Consider the following 21,333-nt stretch of genomic DNA (forward strand, 5'->3'; position numbering starts at 1 on the left):
TGACAGTTAACGATACCTAGTGGTAAATGAGTTGTAAATTGATTCTTTTCAACTCATCGGCCAAGTTTTGTTAGAGGGAGAATTAAAATTATTCTAGTTAGCTTGATCGAGCGATTGTTCATGCTTCGTTTGTAGATATAGATATATACGTAAACAATATTAGGACCTTTATAATTTTAATTTTTTTAAACGCATTGTCCTCCTTCATGAGTGCAGAGTGAAGTAGAAATACACGAGTAATACCTGTTAGCAATATAATACTCAATGTAACTAAACTAGTTAATGGGGGAATTTATAATAAATAAATAAATAATTCGGTCCCGGTTATCACCGCTGACATCTGACAATAACTCTAAAAAGAAAAACCTAAAGTTTCACTTTCTTATGGCTACATTAAGGTTAACGTCAATGTCCAACAACGTCATAATTATCACGATAATTAACGCGTTAAACTAAGTGGCCACAGTTTGGGGTCACAATCGTCTAACGCCAAACGGCATTGTGAATGCCGTTGTAAGTTGATCGTGGCTACATATACCTACGTTTAACGGGAAATGCCGTTGAACATCGGGTGGTTGGCCGTTAATGTCGCCGGGACATTAGTCCAGTTGTATGCGGAGGAATCCGTGAACCCACCGCAAGACTCCTATCAGTAGGTAATATAATGGAGAGATCACAACCCCACGCAATGAGGAATACGACGCATAGAGAGCTTATTTATCCTCAGAAAATACACAGTCGTCTCTGGAAGTACGAAGGAAGTCTAGTTAGTAAAGGAGTGATGAAGCAGTAGCGAACAATACGGCGAGCCTCGTTCGGGGGCGGGATTGACGCGTGGTTGAGGAATGATCAGCGGCGTGGAAATGACGACTTAATGGATTATACGTGTCCGCCGCCGTCGAGATAAGTGTCGCTCGGGTATCGGCCCTGTCGCCGGAGATTAGGTACCGAAATTACAAAAATTAATAACATAATGGAAATCAACCAGGGAATCGTTTTACGCGCGATGAACCATCGTGATAACGCAAAATATAAAAGATAAATCATTACGCGCCAGATATTCGATAATTTTATATGTTGAATTATTTATTAATGTAACTCAAATGGACTTATTTGAATAATGTGACTGTTCTCCACAGTACCCTTAGTTAAAAGAATTATTATTTCTTTTCAAGGTGGATCTAGAGCAGACGAGTGAATCCCACTCTATCTCCAAAAATAATTTGACAGAGTGGAGATAGAGCGAGCATTCGTTTGGTCTAAATCCACCTTCTCTCGTTATACGCTTAGATCTTACCTAAACTCAGTTTTATTTAAAACAATAGTAACAAGTGTAAATTAAAAATGTATAACACCTCCGACAAGTGAAGGTTACAGTAACTAGAAAAGACCGAAAAGACCTGATAACTTTTAAACGGCTGAACTGATTTTCTTGGACTATTCCGCGGCTTCTATCTAAAGTATCTGAGTTTTCCAAAACATCCATGTTTTCAAAGTTTCAAATAAATAATTATGTATTTAGACAACGTCCATCTTGACAGCTTGACATTTGTCAATTGACATAATATTATGAACCTAACGGTTATCTAACCTTCTTTTCTACAAGAAAACTAGAAAAGAGCTGATAACTCTTAAACGGCTGAACCAATTTTTTTGGATTATAGCTAAGAACACGACCTTTCAAACAAAAGAAAGTAAATCAAAATCGGTTCATTCGTTTAGGCGCTACGATGCCACAGACAGATACACAGATACACACTTCAAACTTATAACACCCCTCTTTTTGGGTCGGGGGTTAAAAATATAGCCAGGACTAATATTTGTAATAATCCAAACAAAGGGTCTTCCGACTTGCGACTTATAGGAGTTCAGCTATTGCCGTTTGCCGTTGAGCTATTGGAGATACAAAACACAAGAAGTAGACATTTATCCTACCCGCGTATTACTAGGCATTAGGTGCTAAGGAAGTCATTTCTCACTGAGGAAACGGCCTAAGAATTTACCTGGAGGATGCCTTAATCAATTAAAGTAAAATTAATCTATAATCGAATGGATAGCATCAATATATAACCCTCTTACGTAAAGGAACATTAAAAGCAAAACCGACACAGTATGTAGCGCAGGTGACTTCAAAGTTCAATAACATAATAATAATCTTTGGTAATCTTTTCAATTGGACTCTATTTTTCTAGCTATTTGCTCTAACAATCAATTTAGATATACGTAACGCAGTTGGGTATGTAATTTTCTGCATTCAACAAAACAATAACTCATTACAGCAGTGAAGCAGAGGTTTTCCATGAATCATGAAGGCAAGCGACTGACCCACATCAGAACCTACGCACTATCATCTCGACTAGGGTGGCCAGATCGCCGAATGTCTGCCCCGGAATATTTTCACGCGATAAATAAAATCATTCCGCACACATATTGCTAAACCGTACCTACCTACTCAAAATAAAACTTAAATATTTAACTTTAAGATGTAATTAGGGCCACAGTTCAAAAAAAAGTTTGGCTCCGCTCCACTCGTCGGAGGGGAGTAGAGCTGCGACGTGTTGATAACAACTTAAATTTAGCTTTATCTACTTTGACATATGGTTAAAATTGGTGTAATGGCAGCAAAACATGACATCAAAAAAGACCTCGTACCTCGTATCCAGCCCACTCTGTCGGTGAATTGTGCCCTAAAAGTCTAGAAAGCGTCACGGTTAAACTAACAAACTACGTTATTAGTCAATTGTGACTCCATTTTCAATAGGATAGTTCAATAGAAATTGAACCTATGTAAGCAGCTTATTCGGACAGTAACTTACGTACAAATATGACATTAGTCATAATATCACTATCTAATGCAACAAAATCTGATGCCTGTTAAGATATATTCGAATCAAAGATTGAAACTTCTTAGGTGTATGTAAAAAAGATCACCGAGACAATCCTGGATATTTGAAGAGTTGGCGACCTTACTCCCGACAGTTGCGTGACGACTTGGAGCATCGTAAATTGAATACGGACACTTCGTTATAACGAGCTATGGATAACAACCATCTAACATACGTTAAACAGCCAACAATAACCCACGATTTACCGGCAATCTTTTCTTTTATAAAATACACGCTACGCCTCTCCACTTACGACAAAAAGTCAAAGGATCGCCCGCTGATCTTTTGTGGTATCGAGACGCGGGACAAACGACCCGCAGGACCCCGTGTGATATATTGATTCAATATTATAGCGAAGGGTGAGATTCCCATTACAAAACCATTTGCGCGGTTGTGTAAAGGAAAGGTGCAAATCATATGGTCAAGGCTCCACCTATTATTATTAGATAGCATTTTCTACTATTTATTGCTTCTTGTAGACAGAAGATTATTATTTTGCTTGCTTCTATTAGGAACGAAATATCTTCTATAATATGTATCTACCTATTTTTATAGCAATCATATCCATACTGATATATCCATAATCATATCCATGATGATATAATGCGAAAGTGAGTCTTTCTTTCTGTTATATGTCCACGGCCCATCCGCTTATCCGATTTTGACGGGTACGAGATAGCTTACATCCCGCAGAACGGGCATAGAATACTTTCGCTTACTTCACTCGAATAAAATCAAATAGTTCCCACGGGATTTTCAAAACCCTAGTGCTACGCTTGCAGGCAGGCATAGTACATAAACCTACCTCCTCCTTCTCCTTTAGTTTTGTTACGCGTAAGCGGCTGTTTCAATTGATAAGATTGATAAAGACATATTCAAGTACTCAGTAAGTCATGTTCCCGTATATTTCCCGTTTGGAAAAATCAAACTTGCCAGCAGTCAATAAGCTTGTTTTATGTCATATTATTACATCAGCTGCAAGCAACCGCAAACAATTGCATTTGGCATTATTCATCCGATCCAGGTAAAGAAAGTTATGCCCGAGAAGGCCCGAGGCACGCCGTTTGGTCAGCTACTTGATTTTTTTGCTCAGCCCTAATGTAATATTATCTGCATGAGGATAACAAAGGATACAAATGAAGCATTATTCGAGATAAGACAAGTATCCTAACACTGTAAAAAGTATCTTCGAACAAAAAGCAAATAAATACTTTATACTAAATAACATGAGATTATAGGTAGTTAGGTAAGAAATGAATATTATAAACCCCTTCAGGAGTACGCTAGTACATAATGCATATAAAAATCAATGTTCAGGAACTCTTGCGCATCGCCTCAGTTCACGACAGTTAGGGAACTTGTAATAAAACGTCGAGGCTTCGATGTCACTGCCAGGCGTCAAATGTTCCTACATTTGGCGCTAGGAATCCTATGAATCGCCAATTTTTCTTTGATTTCAAGTCATACATAGCCTAATATTTGACATATCGTCGATTCAAAATCAAACCGAGAGCTCCCTCACTCTAGTCCACTCTGGTATGGCTATATGGCTGATTTCAAGATGGAAGCTACCTCTATGGGAAATGCGTAGAAATCGGTTGAGTTGTTGAAGCATATAATGTACAAGTATAGAAAGTACTGTGAAATACAAAAAATAAACCTTCGAATTTACTGCAATGATGCTCGTGAGTCATGTCTTTAGTAAAATATGTACCTACAGTACCTAATGGAATAAAAATTTGGAAAGATGTTAAATGTTTTTATGATAAAAAATTTAATTTCATGGATTACCGTGAGCTTTTCCTCGATTAGACGACTACATTTTAAGATCTAAATTAAGATTTTTAGATTTTATTAATCTTACTGATAAGATTAATCATTCAAAATTCGTTTAAAATTAAACTCCCACCACAATTTGTTTAATAAAACTGTTTGTAAAAAATGAACGCCTTCCAAAAACACATAATGTTTAGATGTTTAATTTGATTACGGGTTACATGTGGAATGGCGAGAAATTATATCAAAATCGTTTAACTTAAATAAAGGGCAATTAGGATCTGCATTCTGAGAAACTGCAATTTAGTTTAAGCAATTTTCAGTAGGAGTAGCATGCAGGAATCGTTTTAATAAAAGAGATACTTTTCTAAATTATAAAGTTTTATATGTAAGTAGGTAGGTAGACACTTTTATTTTTATTTAATCCAGATTGTAAATATGTAAGTCCCATTTAGTAAATAAGTATGTACCTACCTACCTATAATCATTTTAAAGAATAAATAAACTACATACATATTTATATTGATAAGAAATATACATAGGTATAAATCCACTACTGCTGCTAACATAAGTACCTACCCACACTTATGTTAGCAGTAATGGTGTATTTGTTGAAATTGGTCTAAAAACTGTACATAATAAAATTTAATCGGCACTTAAACTCTAAAAATGCGCTGTCATGGCAATTAGTTTATTGCTGAAAATTAAAATAATGAGCCAAAATAACTTTTCATTTCATTAAGTATGATGAGTAAACAGTAATGGCAGCATTCTTCAAACGTTCGCAATACAATTCTATTAACGCAGCGCTCACAAGCGGCGACCTCAGCAATGCGCCAGCGCACTACCTGGGCAGCTGTCGAACTCCCCACCAAGCTTTGCGAGCTTACCCCGCAACCACTCGTCTGTCTCGCTCGCACTCATTCCACTGAAAGCACGCCCGAGCCGTACAAAAAGCGGTTTTCATACCTAGTGTTGTGTGTAACATGTCAATGTGTGCATTCGGTGTATTTTTCTGGCAAGCTCCTTCGTGAAGTGAGTAGAGCGAAAGGTAAAGCATTACACGAGGCGGATAGAACGTTTTAGCCCCGGGCGACGATTTACCTGTTGGAACGCGTGAACCGGCACGGCCTTGTGCGCGAGCGCAGCGCAGGTTTTACTCCGAGTCAGTTCCACCCCAGACCTCGGCGCGGACGTGCGCGTCACGTTACTCGTTATCGAGCGACGAGCACGATCTTGTCCAATTAGTACTTACGCGGAATAAGAGTTGAGTGGCCGGTTAAACGTGTGCGCTCTTTCGGCTCGTTGAGATAATAAACGTAATGCAATTATGTGCAATTTAAGTGTTAAAAATTATAAACAAAACTATGCATAAGTTAAAGTGAAGTTCAGTGAAAGGAAAACAATGTGTCTGATGTGGTTTACGAGCGCTGTATTGGCGCTTAGCGCTGTTTTACCCGCTTGGAGCGCTTCTTTGTCGGCAACGACAGGAGCGCGATATCAAGCGCCTGATGAATGCCGCTGGACTACTGACGACGAAGATTCCGGTGTTGCATTACAGTGCCGATTAAGAACGATAAATAGCGAATTAGAAAACACTAACTTCAGTGCCATCCAACCACATCTCACTGTACGACTGCGCCTTGAATGCAGCGATGCCCTTTTCTTTCAAAGCTCTCTCTCACCTGGGAGCTTTCGACAGCTAATAGAGTTGCGAGAGCTAACAATTGAGTACTGCAAAATAGGAAACCTTTCTGATGGGGCTTTTACCGGTCTCCGTGAACTAAGGAATCTGACTATAAGAACTCACAATACCGACTGGTCTACAATGTCACTTGAAATCACACCTACCGCATTTTCGAGAGATGTACAGAACCTGGAACGATTAGATCTCAGTGAAAATAATATGTTGACATTTCCTGAGGGCGCGCTTTGCTCATTACGGAACCTGGAATATTTGAATGTAACTGGAAACAGAATGAGAGATGTCAGTCATTTCCAATTTTCAACAGCACACCGACATCCTACGGAGAAATGTGGGGATAACTTATTAATCCTGGACTTATCGAGGAATGTTATCGATACACTGCCACCTGGTCTCCTCTCAGGCTTAAGAAGACTGCAGAAATTGTACTTGCAGGGAAACGGCCTCAATTCTGTGGCAGATAGAGCTCTGGAAGGACTCATTTCCTTAACTACTATTAGATTTTCTGACAATCAGCTGACTAGCCTGCCACCTGAACTGTTTAGTGATACGAAGGAATTAAAAGAAATTTACTTAAATAACAATACAATTACAGTGCTAGCTCCTGGATTATTTAGCGACCTTTTTCAACTCCTAGTTTTGGATTTGTCCTATAACGAATTAACCTCAGATTGGATAAATACTTCTACATTTTCTGGATTAAAACGTCTAGTATTTTTAGACTTTTCTCATAACAGAGTGTCAAAAATGGAAATTGCACTATTTAGAGATTTACATAACCTACAAATATTGAAAATGCAAGATAATTTTATTGAACACATTTCAGAAAACGTTTTTAGCTCCCTTAGCAATTTACATACGTTAATATTATCAAATAATAGACTCACGAACATTGAAAGTTTTTCATTCATTGGCTTGCCGGTTTTATCTGTCTTATCCATTGACAGCAACCGCATTTCAAAAATACACCCGCATGCCTTGCGCAACTGCACTTCTTTACAAGATTTACACATAAATGGAAATCGATTAGACGAAGTTCCTATAGCCTTGAAAGAAATACCTCAATTGAAGACCCTAGATCTCGGAGAAAATTTAATAGTAAGCATCGAAAACGCTTCTTTTATGACAATGCAACAAATGTACGGATTACGATTAACTGAAAACAATATTGGAAACATCAGCAAGGGCGTATTTGACAAAATGACATCACTGAAAATTTTAAACCTGTCTAGAAATAAAATTCACAAAATTGAAGCGGGCGCTTTTGATGGAAATATTAACTTACAAGCAATAAGACTAGATGGAAATTACTTGACCGACATTGGTGGACTTTTCGCCAAGTTACCTAATTTGGTATGGCTGAACATTTCCGATAATCGCCTAGAATGGTTCGATTACGCTATGATTCCAACTGGATTGCAGTGGCTGGACATTCACGCTAACAGAATTGCTGAACTTGGGAATTACTTTGAAATTGAATCTCAGCTATCGCTTAGTACTTTCGACGCCAGTTCTAATAGGTTAACGGAGATTACTGGAAGTGCAATACCTAACTCTGTGGAGATGCTGTATTTGAATGATAATTTAATATCCAAGGTTCAGTCCTACACGTTCTTTAAGAAACCCAATTTAACAAGAGTGGATTTGTACGGAAACAAAATTACAAGTTTGGACCCGAATTCCTTGAGGATATCTGCTGTTCCGCAAGACAAATCAGTACCAGAGTTTTTTATTGGAGGAAACCCATTAGAATGCGACTGTACAATGGAGTGGTTACAAAAAATAAATACTGGAAATAGAGCTCGGACTCAACCTAAGTTAATGGACTTGGACAGCATTTACTGTAAACTACTCTACAACCGTGGTAATGCATACGTACCATTAGTAGAAGCTGCTCCACACCAGTTTTTATGTAAATACGATTTTCATTGCTTTGCACTCTGTCACTGTTGTGATTTTGACGCATGTGACTGTGAAATGACATGCCCAAACAATTGCACTTGTTATCATGATCAGTCGTGGTCTGCCAACGTTGTGGAATGTTCTAATGCTGGATATATTAACTCGTTACCTGAAAGAATACCAATGGAGGCCACGCAACTGTACTTAGATGGCAATGATATAAAAGTTTTACCAAGTCACGCATTTATCGGCAGAAAAAGGTTGAAAATACTGTATCTGAATTCATCACACATAGAGAACATTCACAATAGGACATTTAATGGATTAAAAGAATTGGAAGTTCTACACCTAGACTATAATAGCTTGACAGTGGTTGAAGGGCAAGAATTTGACGGCCTAGATAATTTACGTGAATTGTACATAAACAATAATAAAATCAAAACAATAGGAAAAGAAATGTTCAATCATATGTCGCGGCTGAAAATACTACACCTTCATCATAACAGATTAGTAACGTTAACAGTGTGGCAAATCAATCCGGCAATTACTTCAATAACACTATCGGAAAACCCTTGGTCATGTGATTGTGAATATACGGAGATGTTTCGGGAATGGACTAAGCGTGTAAGCTCGATAACCGATTTATCAAGCATACGATGTGTCTATTCAAAAACCAACAACACAGAAATAGCAACGTACAATGCAAGCATATTCAATGACACAAACTCCGGCTTCAAAATCAGTGATGAAAATGGTACGATATGCACTGGATTACCAAGCATAAACAACAGTATAAACGGCAATTTGACCGCTACAAAAACCATTATGACCAACGAAGAAGTACAAGATTACATTCCATTGCTTTGTGTAGCTCTAGGAGCAGTCCTACTAGTATTAATTGTAATTACCATTGTTTTTAAATATAGACAACCAATGAGAGTGTGGTTCCATTCCAAGTTCGGTGTGCGGCTGTTCTATAAAGCAAGTGACATAGACCGTGACGATCGTGAAAAGCTATACGACGCTTTTGTGAGTTATAGTTCCAAAGACGACGCCTGGGTGACCGAGAAACTGGCGCCTGTGTTAGAACGCGGAGATCCCCCTTATAAACTGTACTTGCACTATCGTGACTTCCCAGTGGGTGGTTATGTGGCCGACAATATCATACAAGCGGTAGAATCGTCGCGTCGTACTATAATGGTGCTCAGTGAGAACTTTATAAAATCCGAATGGTGTCGTTTTGAATTTAAATCAGCACATCACCAAGTGTTAAGAGATAGGCGAAAAAGACTAATAGTGGTGATACTAGGTGAAGTGCCCCAAAAGGACTTAGATCCTGATATAAGACTGTACTTAAAAACTAATACGCATTTTAATTGGGGCGACAAATTGTTCTGGGAGAAACTACGATTCGCGTTACCCGATGTTCCTGACAAACAGAGGTGTCGGGGCATGCCTAGCCCGGGAGCCGGCGCCGTGCCAATGCATCGACATCATCACCCAAGGAACCACTTGGGTGCGTTACCACCGCCGCCGGTGCACGGCGCCCATCCCGTGCTGCCTCCGCACCCCTCTCATACCCAACACCAGATGCCAACACGAGGCTCGCCTCGTAACCTCTCCGTCCATGTGTAGTTTAAAACGAACTGAGTGGAAGTGTCGTGGACTGACGTGCAGTGACTAAGTGTTAATGTGATGGCTAGTCGGTTATCGTATGTATTGTAAATATACCTTTTAATAATAGTCATAGATTAAGGTTGTAAATAGCTTGATTACCGATTACAAAAAGCATTTGTCGTTTTAAGTTAGCATCAATCACAAAATTGGTCAAAGTATGATTAATGATAGATGATAATGTGTTTGTACAAAACTTGTATTAGGCCTAATAAGGCTGTGCTTGCTGGACAAAACTAGCCGATTAATACGATACTTATATAGTAGTTAAAAATGGCGCTGTTGCCGCAATCTGTGATAAATTAGTTATAAATAGGTATTTTTCGTATCATTAATGTATATTTTGTAATTTAGTCATGACGAAAGAACATATTTATTGTAAAAATTCAAAAATGGACTGTGTCAAAAGTGATAAAGAGAATAAAATACGATTTTAAATGAAACTTAGTTTTCTTCATAGTTTTATATTTATTGAGCAAAGTGAAATAGAATAACAATAATAGGGCAAACATCCTAAAATATCACAATATAGTACAGACCATAAAATTTATAAATATTATATTTTTGGCAAACAATAAATAAGTATGCACTTACAGCAGATCAAATTTCACAGCTTTAGCAAACAATAAATCAAATCAATAAAATTACAAAAATAACTAAATCAGTCTAGCATAACTCTTAATGCAATTAAAATATGTCAAAATAAATTCTACTAATTAAAACCAAAAATAAGTTAGAATAAGAAGTGCAAAAGTTTCCTGTATTTTCAAAAATCTTTTGTTCGTGTTGAACTAATGTAGATGGACACTAAGAAAGAATTTTTGAAAATTGATCCCCTAATGGTCGATTCACATTAGCAACAAATCGAATCGAAATTAAATAATATTAAATTAAATAGGGATGATAAAAATTAAACATTTCCTATTTACTTTAATATTGCTTAAGTAAATAAAATTCATAATTGTGAAATGAATCAAAGTTATACATGTTTAATCCCAATAAAGAATAGATAATGATTACAGCACACATTTTAAATTCTATCCACAATAAAACAAAATTTAGAACAACGCTTTACAATTTTTCCCATAAATAAAAATGACACAATTGAATTTATATGCTATCTTACTACCTTATTTTGCCCTAAAATTAATCTAAAATTACTTAAATACTTATGGGAAAAATTGTAAAGCGTGAGTTTAAAATCCAAAATAAAACAAAATTTGAAACCACGCTTTTTAATTTGTCGCATAGATAAAAATAACACAATTAAATTTATACAGCTATTTTACAACTTTATACTGTCTTAAAATTAATCTAGATTTACTTAAACACTACACTTAAATACTCAAATACAATACTTAAATTAACTTAAAATTAAGTTATAAGTACAACAATAATGTTAATAATATTTTAAAAGCAAACCAGCTGCTGTGATAATATATATTATACCTAAGTACTAAGTAGGTACTTAACTTTGAAATAGTAATTATTAGGGATCAATTAAGATAAAAACAACTTCTTAATTTTAGCAATAAATACTTAAAACCTAAATACAAATTCAACATGGCCTTAGATTACTAGTTGTTTATATAAAATATTTTACTGTGTAAACTATATATCCTGTCAAAAATTATAATATTTCTTCAGTTAATCTTTTCAACATTTCTAGTTAATCATTTGCGTTATGAATATTAAGGTATAAGTACTAAGAACAACGAAATTGAAAAAAAAAAAATAACAAAGCATTATTAAAACCACTAAGTGCTACTTTCAGTATTTGCATAAAAAGCTATAAAATTCTCCATAAAACTCAATTTCTATACTAAATTTCCATCCGGTAATAAAATTTCTAGCAAAATAATAGAAGAGCCGACAAGTAAGGCCGAGTTATTTAACCGAGCTTCCATAGGCGAGCATATTGCATATCAGGTTTTTATGTGAGGAACCGGGCGTCGACCGCGAGCCTTCAATCTCAGTTAACGAGACTTCGCACCGCAGCCCTAAGTAGGTGTGAAACAACTGGAGACGGGAACAAAAGCGTTTGGTACCTACTATATTACATCGAGATTGCATTTATGGGATTCGCGCAACAATGTAGTTGGATATGGTGAGCGCAAGGTTATTATGGTAAGCTGTGGAATATGTAAGAATAATGTAGTGAGTGAGATTAGATATAGAAAGTAGATATGCAAGAGTCAAAATATGAACTCATACCTACCCATTAGTTTTAGTGTAACATTTTTACTCAAAAATATGAAAATAAACCTATTTAAAAAACCCAATTATTTATTTATTTACAAGATGATGCCCGCGACTTCATCCGCGTGGGTTAGAGGTTTTTAAAAATTCTGTGGGAAATAATTGATTTTCTGGGATAAAAGTAACCTATGCCCGTCTCCGGATGCAAGCTATCACTGTACCAAATAGATGATAACAACGACTTCAAATGTTAATTTAAGTTTGGTTCCTTGTAAACCCTGACTCCATCAACGTGGATTAAAGGTTTTTAAAAATTCTGTAGAAAATGATTGATTTTCCGATATTTAAAGTACCTATGTCTGCCCCCAGGATGTAAGTTATCTCTGTAACAAATTTTGTCAAATCTATCGATGTCAGTAGAGCTCGGAGTTCTGCATTCCACTGTCAAAACTACCAAACATAAATAATAATAATATATCCTGTCACCATAATCGACAGTACCTACTTACTTTGAAATTGGTCAATTTTGACAGTGGAACTCGGGGGGCTATTGGCTAAAAATATATCAATCATAAAAGGACAGCATCGATGTCAAAATATGGTTTATAGCCAATGGGATTGGCCAAAAACCATGTTTTGACGTTGATGCTGTCCTTTTATGATTGATATATTTTTAGCCGATAGGGGGCAGACTTATAATCTAGAATTCTGGTTTTGGTATCGAGGCCAATCTTTAATCAAATCTGTATCTGTAAAAACTCCTTCGGGACTAAATACACGAAAGCTCTAACACTCACTCACTCTTCTATTATGTTTTTATTTTAAAAAATAGTAGCGTGTGTGTGTGTGTGTGTGTTAAAGTTTTTAATTAAAATAGTAGAATATCTATAAATTTTGCAAACAAATATATATGCACAATATTAAAGGACTCCGAAATATCACGAGGTTTTCTGGAGAAAAACTTTTATATATAATTTACTAATACGAGTCTGAACTACTCGTATCATAACCAATGGCTGAATACTGAAACGTCTCTATTTACTTGAGCTTTTTGAATATTAAGCCCCACTTGCACAAGGACAGTTAAACTGATTTAGTTATTTTTTAATACTGTTACTTATTAGCAACTGTGCATTATGCTTTTGCTAAAAAGTGTCAGGGAAAGTGGGCCTAAGACTGAACTGTCTGTGAGAGTTTGTGACTGTCTGTCGCAAAATATCTAGTAAGTATTAAAGTACGGTTTATGCTTAGAGTAACAGGGCTCTCTCCGTCACTTACTCCATACAATCGTAGTCCCAATTTCATTTGAATATTAAGCAACCAAAATCCATGAAATTTTGCAGACATATTCTAGAAACTATCTGTGCCTATGGTGTTTTAGATTTTTCTAAAAATATGGAGTAATTTTGAAACCGAATGTTTTAACGGAAAACTACAGGCATAGATATTAGTGCCCGTAACTTTTCTACAAAATTCCATTGAGTATGATTGGTTAGTATTCCAATGAGAGACGAACTACGTTTGTATGGAGTGAGTGACGGAGAGACCCCTCTTAAGGACTAAAATCAAACTTTTGACATGCCAGTTGACACAAAGAGCAAACATGGCAAGTGCGTTCTCAAAATGTAGACACTATACAGCAGTCCGCGGTCTCAAGATTATCACGTTACCACGATAAAAACGCATCCTACAAACGTGTTTTCCGAATAGAAAAAACATATTTTATTACACTAGGTGCTCAAAACATAAGCCATCAATAGTCTAATCTTCCTAATCTATCATGTATACCTGTTAACAACTAACAGATAACTCATACATTTCCAGAAGATAGAGCCTAGAGGAAATTAATTATGCAGATAATTTATAAAATGCTCAAAGTAATTCAAGCATATTTTATAAATTATTTATTATAAATCTATCTAAGTACCTTTTACATTTTATTAATATTATCTTGAGATATCAAATTGCCCGTAATTTACGTTATTTTGCTTATAGAAAAAATTGCAAGTATACTGCATTAATTTATTATGGTCAGTTGCTACAAACATTTAGGGAAAAATGCAAGAAAATCCAAAATACTATTTTCATCATTTCCGTATTCCCTGCCAGTAGCAATTGGGATCTTCAAAAGAAGGGTGAATAGGCACCTTCTAGGCAGGCATGTCACCTTAAACTACATCATCCATTGATATCATCACTTCCTTTGGTGTGATTGCAGTCAAGCGCATGTCTAAGTAGGTGGGTAGGTATGTATATGCTATTTAAAAACAGTTTATTAAACGAACAGGCAAGTAACGCATTTTCTCAACATTTGCAACATGCATTATGTGCATGTTTTAATTAAATTAATCTAGTTATGAAAAGATATATTTTTTTAGTGGAACCTGAATAACGTAGGTGTTCCCAATGAGAACTCAAAGATACAAGTAGTAACGCACTGTTCGCGACCCGGTCGCCTCGACTCATAAATTCAGCTAGAGAACACGGAGGTGAAAAAATAAACGCGACGCGGCGCTGTGTACAACATTAATCAGAGCTCTGAGAAGGCGTAGAGAATTTATTTTACGATTGTTACAGCACCGATGAAACGTTAAAAATGCTGTCGGGTTTATATTGAAACATTCGAGGCATTGTTCGAGCCGATCGCTCCGATAACGCACCGCGGTTCCGACTCCTCTCCCACCGTCTTGTTGATTTTCCAACCTAAACCGACGAATGCCCGTAACTAGTTTCTTTTTTATTAGTACTGGTTTAGTGTGGAACGGAACGCGACTCCATATCGATGCTACGATTAAACTCTCGAGATATCATAATCACCGGTCTGCGCGTTTATCGAACATATAATCGGAGAGCGGCAATAAATTTGTCTCATTTTAATATCCTAGAGCGTTTAATGTGCGGCCTCGATGTTTGGACTCGAGATCTCGTTAGAAGCGGAGTAAAAAACTAGGCAGTACCCGCGCCGCTCGCGCTCGCGCCCGCGCCATACCGAAGAGTTCAACGCTGCCGCATGTCACACCACTGTCTACACGAGAATAATAATATACTTCATCATTATTTTCTTTGGATACTTAAAAGAGAGAAACTTAATTGCGCTTGGTATATTTATCCTAGAAATTCTTGTATCTTTAGTTTTAAGTTTACGTAATTAATGATTATCACCATTAGATCCTCTTACAAATCGAACAAACCTACGACGAAATCACCGGCATCGCGTAGTATTGATATAATTGCGACAGTGTGTGTCTGTCCTTAAATCACAATGCAACGGATCAACGTGTTTTTGAATGAATATTGCTAAAGACTTGGAAAGTAACACAGGCTACTTTTTATCCCGGAAAATCAAAGAGTTTAAGAGATAACTACGTCTCAATCCACGCGAATGAACCGCGGGCATTATCTATATTTAGTAATAATATTATGGAAATGAGAACAAACACAATGAGTGATAATAAATATCGCGCGTAAATAGTGTCGGCATCTCTAATAAGATGTTGAGTGATTACATAACTCTTGTGAACTAGAGACTAATTAACACCGTGCCGTGATGAGAAAGATGCCTGAAGATAACGGCTAAAATGATTATAGTCTCGAAAGCTCGTTATGTAAAAAAATTGAACAATAGCGATGACTTATTATTTAAGTAAGCGTCACTTTTTGTGGCTATTATTACAAGCGATTTGTACAATAATTTGATGTATTCATTTTATTTATAAAAGGGTTACACGGATTATTTTTCAGGGTCCTTGGAGCTATGTATATATTTCTTGTTATCGTAAGTGGACCCTTAATTATAGAAATATGAGATAATATCATATTTTACGAGGTGCTATCTACGAGTGAACTCAGAAAACTCTATTGAGCACTTTTTGACATTATCACTGTCAAATGGTTTGACATGGAAGTTTGACTTTATAATAGGTATGTAGAAATGAAGACAATGAAAATAACAAAACAAAATTATTCGATTCACTAAGACAAACACATTATACGACTAAATTGACTACATTGTTTACCTTGGCTCGATACGGTTACTTTATTATGATTTCACTCTTACTTTAAGATTGTGTGTTCAAAACAAATATTTATTCCGGTGCTACCGTGTCGTGTGGTCCCTTGTTCCTGGACCTCATACATGGAATTTAAGTGACACCTCATAATATAGCGGGTGTAATGTTTGGCTAAATATTCTGCTTCCGTTTGGTGAGAGAGATTGTTGTGTCAGTTTTATTACACCTCCATTTTTATTGTCATTCAGGTTTGTTCAAGAAGTACAAAGATTAAAAATTATTTCATCTCAGCTTAATCTATAATGCTGACTCGCTCACTGACTGATTCAACAGCGCCCAGCTCAAACCCTTGGACGTAGAAAGCTGAAATTTTGCACAGAGGTTCTCTTTATAATGACGACAAGGACTAACGGCGGCTTTTCAAAGAGGTTTCATTTTTTGCTAGTAGCAATTTTGACGGGTAAAAAGATCCCGGAAAATTAAACAGTTTTCCAATGAAAATCTATGTTCGAGAATTTACCTATAAGAGAAAGATTATTACTATTATTCCATCCAGTTACGAATAACGATTACGTTCAAATTATAGTCTAGCCATTATGAAACCAAACAATATCACGTGGGTGACTCATCACGCTAACGATCCCGATTGGACGAAACAATTTCGAGTCAAATTATACGCTGTTACAACGACTACCTTAATTAAGTTGCCTGCACGAGATTAATTCGATTATCAGATTCTTATTTCAATTATATTAACAGGGCGTTATTATTTCGACGGAGCTATTTGTTGCTACGTTGTTTGGCCGATATCAATCTCTCCGGCTCTATGTGGGAATACAAATGCTATCAATATTTACCGTTGAAAGTTATCTTATTAAATTTATCAACCGTGTTGGAATTAGAAAAATTCTTGTACACTTGAATTCCCTATATAGGTGTACTAGTTGTAAGTTCATTGTCAGCACTATTTTAAAATACGAGTTATCACTTTTTTTCTTTAAAGATGTTTGCAAAATATTTCCCACTTCCAATAGGTAAAAAACTGCTTGATTAACCGGAGTAAAATGTAGACTATGTCCTTCCCCGGGAAGCAAGCTATCTTTGTACTTTTTATCAAAATCGGTTAAACGAATGGGCGACGAAAAGCTAGCAGACAGACAAACGGACACACATTTGCATATAAATTAGTTAGAATTATTTAAACTATTAGGTCAACTATACGACAAACAGAATAGCTCATTTTTTTTCTCTATAAAAAGAACAACAAATCAATAACAATCAATTTTTCCTCCTACAGACTGTAAATAAACTACAAAATCAGAATGACAAGATTGAATAGCCTAATCATTATTTTTGACGTGCCTACATAAACATTTACTATAGGTAATAACACTCCTATTAAGTATCGCTACAAATTGTCGAAAGAACAAATTAATTCGTCCTAAATGTAACAAGCCAAATAGGACCGTTACTTTGAGTGGGGCGCTCGATATTCTGTGATGGTTAGAAGTATTTAATGGCGAGATAAAATCTTTACAAAGGCGATTCGGAACATTCCTGTTTTGGTACTTGCGTTCTCGCAGACACCTATGCTCCAATCTAGCAGATAAATAACCAGTGAATATGAACTTTCGAAGTGTGAGCTGTGCTCGTGTATAAGTACTTAAGGCAGGAGGTGTGGCCGGTCATATTATAGTGGCGTAAATCTAACATTTTGACCCCGTGTATAGGCACCTAACTCAAATTCTACGTCGTCAATGCCTTTGCAAATAATAACTGGGTAGTTGGGTACCGAAACTAAAATGTTCGGTTTATTATGTTGTTATAATATCGTGTAATTTTTAATATCTAACAAGTAGGTTTCCTGTAGTATAAAATGTTTAAGTTATTTAAAGAATTCAGTAATCACGACCAATTCCTGCGTGATATGATAGTTTAGTATACTCGTATCTCAAAGTTAAAGTCAAGCATTTTATTCAAATTGGTTACAATAGTACACTTTTTGATCGACAATTGTTGAATTTGTCAGTTAATTGTTGTATGATAAACTTAAAACTAAACTGCGAGGGTTCCAAACGCGCCCTGACAGCTTAAATCTTTAGATTTTCACCCAAACAAAGCAAACTGCTCGCGTAAAACTAGCTTAGGCAACTACGGCAATATTCTAGCTATACTTACTTCGTTTTTATTAAAATAGTCATTTTGCTGTATTTCTAGAACTTTTTACTACATGTTTTTGAATAAATTAGTAAATCAGTATATTAATTGTTGTCATTAGGTAAATTTGAATAATATGAATCTTAATTTTCTAAATAAAAACTAAAAAAAGAATCACAGCGCGTCTTAAATTTCACATTAAACTTTTCATCGTTTCTTAGAACACAGGTTTTAAGTTAAGCTGGTAGCTCAGACTATAGCATTACTCGTTTTATGCAGAAAAAACAAGAGATTTGAAATGCAATCAAATCGTGTCAAGATGGCGTGGCCGCCGTCTCACCCAGCGAAAGCAACCGAGCCCGCTTTGTTTGACACACGAATTATCCGACAGCTTTTGCTCATTAATGGTGGGTTTTATTTGCTCTTATTTAATTTAGCATTTATTCAATCTGCTCCTGGCGCGATACGCATTGTGCGCCGTGTTCTCTCTCACCCTTTGTGCGGCGCATTCAGCGAGGTGTCGGGATGTGTTCTCGACTCGCGGCTCAGTTTACGCGTTTAACTCCGGTACCTTTCATCGCGCACAAAACGTAATTGAATCCCACAGAATCCTACGCACTCCGTAAGATTTAATAGGGCATTTAAACACTCGCATTGGCCATTGTGCATCGGTTTCGAGCGCAATTATTCATCGCGAACCGCAGCGCTAGCTTTCCGCGAGGCACCGTGTGTTAGACAAAGTGCGCCGCAACCGCCGTGTGCGGTTCCACATTAACTAAACGCCGTACAAATATGCGGATATGCGAATTCACGCCAAATATTAATTTGTAGCCATTGGTTAAACGCAATTTTACAGAGTCGAGTAAATGAATTTCAATTTTATATTTGTTCTGCATCTCTACCTACTCTCAAATACTTATTCTGATTAAAATAATTAACTTAAAAATAACTACTTAACTACTTACTTACTTATATCAAACTATCATCACATATTCAAATAAATAAACTGTATCGTTTTATTTCTATCACTTATGTACTTATTATATGTTTCAAAAATATACCAATTAGCTACAGCTAGAAGCTAGAAGATTCTTCACGTCTAAAGCATAGTCTAAAGTCTAAATGATAGGTACGTCATGCAAAACTGTTACTAGGTAGGTACATCCATCCATATCCATCCTTCCATACTATAATATAATAAATGCGAAAGTGTGTCTTTCTGTCTGTCTGCTAGCTTTTCACGGCCGATTTCAATGAAATTTTCGGGGACGGACATAGGCTACTTTTTATCAAAGAGTTCCACACAAAATTTGGTACAGTGATAGCTTGAATCCCTTGAAATTTATATAGGCAACTTTTGATCCCGGGAAATCAAAGAGTTCCCGCGGGTTTTTAAAAAACCTAAGTCCACGCGGACAAAGTCACTGGCATCATCTAGTTCATAATATTTTATCCGCAATATGCGTATATATAATTACAATACCATGTACCCAGCCGCTCGACATGAAGCCGCGTACAAATCCCTAACGAGCGTCATACCCTGGAGGCGTAATCCTTTACGTTACCACTTTACCGTGGTATTAAATTTAACTAGAAGTCCGTAACTGATGTAAGAACAAATTAGACCCAATATGCAAGTTGGAACCTATCAGGCTCTACCATCTTGGCGCATCTTGGACATTTACGATGTACGACGCAGATGAGATTCTTTAAGGATACACTTCTTACGTGCTTCTCCATACAAACGTATTACGCCCATTATTCTTTGTTGTTCTATACCTATGGCAAAGCCATATATCGATTTATTTCTCCATTATCTTTGCACTAAAAGAATTTATTCTATAGTAAAAATTTATTTATTTTGAAAGTTATGGCCATTGAAAAATCTCTATTTTCGGACAAATGAGGCAACTTCGTGCGTAAATAAACTATATGAAAAACTAGAAAATTGAAAAATTCATAACTTCCTGTTGCGCTTTACTTCATAATAATTTCAAATATTTTTTTTTATATATTAAAAAAAAAATAGTATGGGTAAAAAAATCTTTTGTCAAAAATAGGCGTAGGTAATTCCAAACGTCATTTGCAATTTTCACTTTGCATTAAATCTCGAATCCGTTTTTGAATTAAATCTCGAATCTCAAGCAAAATTCATTCGCTTGCCCTCTTTCGGGGCAGTAAGAGGAAAAGGGTGACACGCACAAATACGTTGTTTCCATCATCTGTGGAAACAGCCCTATTTTAGGTTCCATCCGCCAACGAGTAATCGCTTCGATGAAGCGGGCTCTTAAGCTACGAGTAAGTACAAACACACTACAACTATACAATGTGTATAATAATATGTCAGTTAAACTAATTAACAATTGACTTAATCTTTTATATTTCCTACTACTAATCTATATTCTATCTCTAACTTAACAAAAGTTGTTCAACTTTTTTTTATACAATGGCATTTCTGAAAATTCTTTCGGAATCATGTTATTGGTTTATAAACTTACAGAAATAGATCTTCTTATTTATGACTAAACTCTTCACTGCGCTAGAGGTAGTCAATTGCGATGTAAGTAGTCAGCAAGTTGCAACCTTCCATCCATTTTAACGGGAAGCAGTTTTAGTTTATACCTATTGTATGTACTCTAATAGGTACTCTGTTTTTACATTGCCATCTCGGCACCATTACTTTGTGAGAGGCTAGAGGAGTCATGTCAAGGAATCATAGCGCTGTATAAGTGGGCACGTCAGGTGGTCGTAAAATTGAAAATGGCTCGTAAATTTGAGGTATTGAGAGGAATCGCAAATTGCAGTCGGCACGCGGGCGTGCATTCGCTTTCTTGATCATGACTCTCATACTGAGCAAGCTCTCAAAGTCGTCTAAAATTCTGAATACATGTACCTATAGGTTAATGTATCGTTATTAAAACTGATACAGGGTTCTTATTCTTTATATGCAACTATTAAATAATGTTCATTGTTTTCGTTATATACATACCTATCTGTAAAGTTGAAGCCATTATCAGGGTGAAAT

The 21,333-nt window shown here is 36.3% G+C and overlaps 2 protein-coding genes across 2 annotated transcripts in view; one reads left to right on the forward strand and one right to left on the reverse strand.

Moving 5' to 3' along the window:
• Positions 1-21,333, reverse strand: part of LOC123870247 (lysine-specific histone demethylase 1A) — a 395,360-nt gene that overhangs the window by 229,581 nt on the left and 144,446 nt on the right. The gene's annotated exons all lie outside the window — the stretch shown is intronic.
• Positions 5,852-10,385, forward strand: LOC123870245 (toll-like receptor Tollo). Its single transcript, XM_045913468.1, has one exon. It carries the CDS (start codon positions 6,067-6,069, stop codon positions 9,901-9,903), a length of 3,837 nt encoding a protein of 1,278 aa, XP_045769424.1. The 5' UTR covers positions 5,852-6,066; the 3' UTR covers positions 9,904-10,385.

The sequence above is a fragment of the Maniola jurtina genome, chromosome 12 (genome assembly GCF_905333055.1).
Source record: "Maniola jurtina chromosome 12, ilManJurt1.1, whole genome shotgun sequence".
In the NCBI taxonomy this organism is placed as follows: Eukaryota; Metazoa; Arthropoda; class Insecta; order Lepidoptera; family Nymphalidae; genus Maniola; species Maniola jurtina.

Excerpts from the sequence above, each read along its gene's own strand:
- LOC123870245 (XM_045913468.1), top strand. The coding sequence starts at position 6,067 with ATGTGTCTGATGTGGTTTACGAGCGCTGTATTGGCGCTTAGCGCTGTT.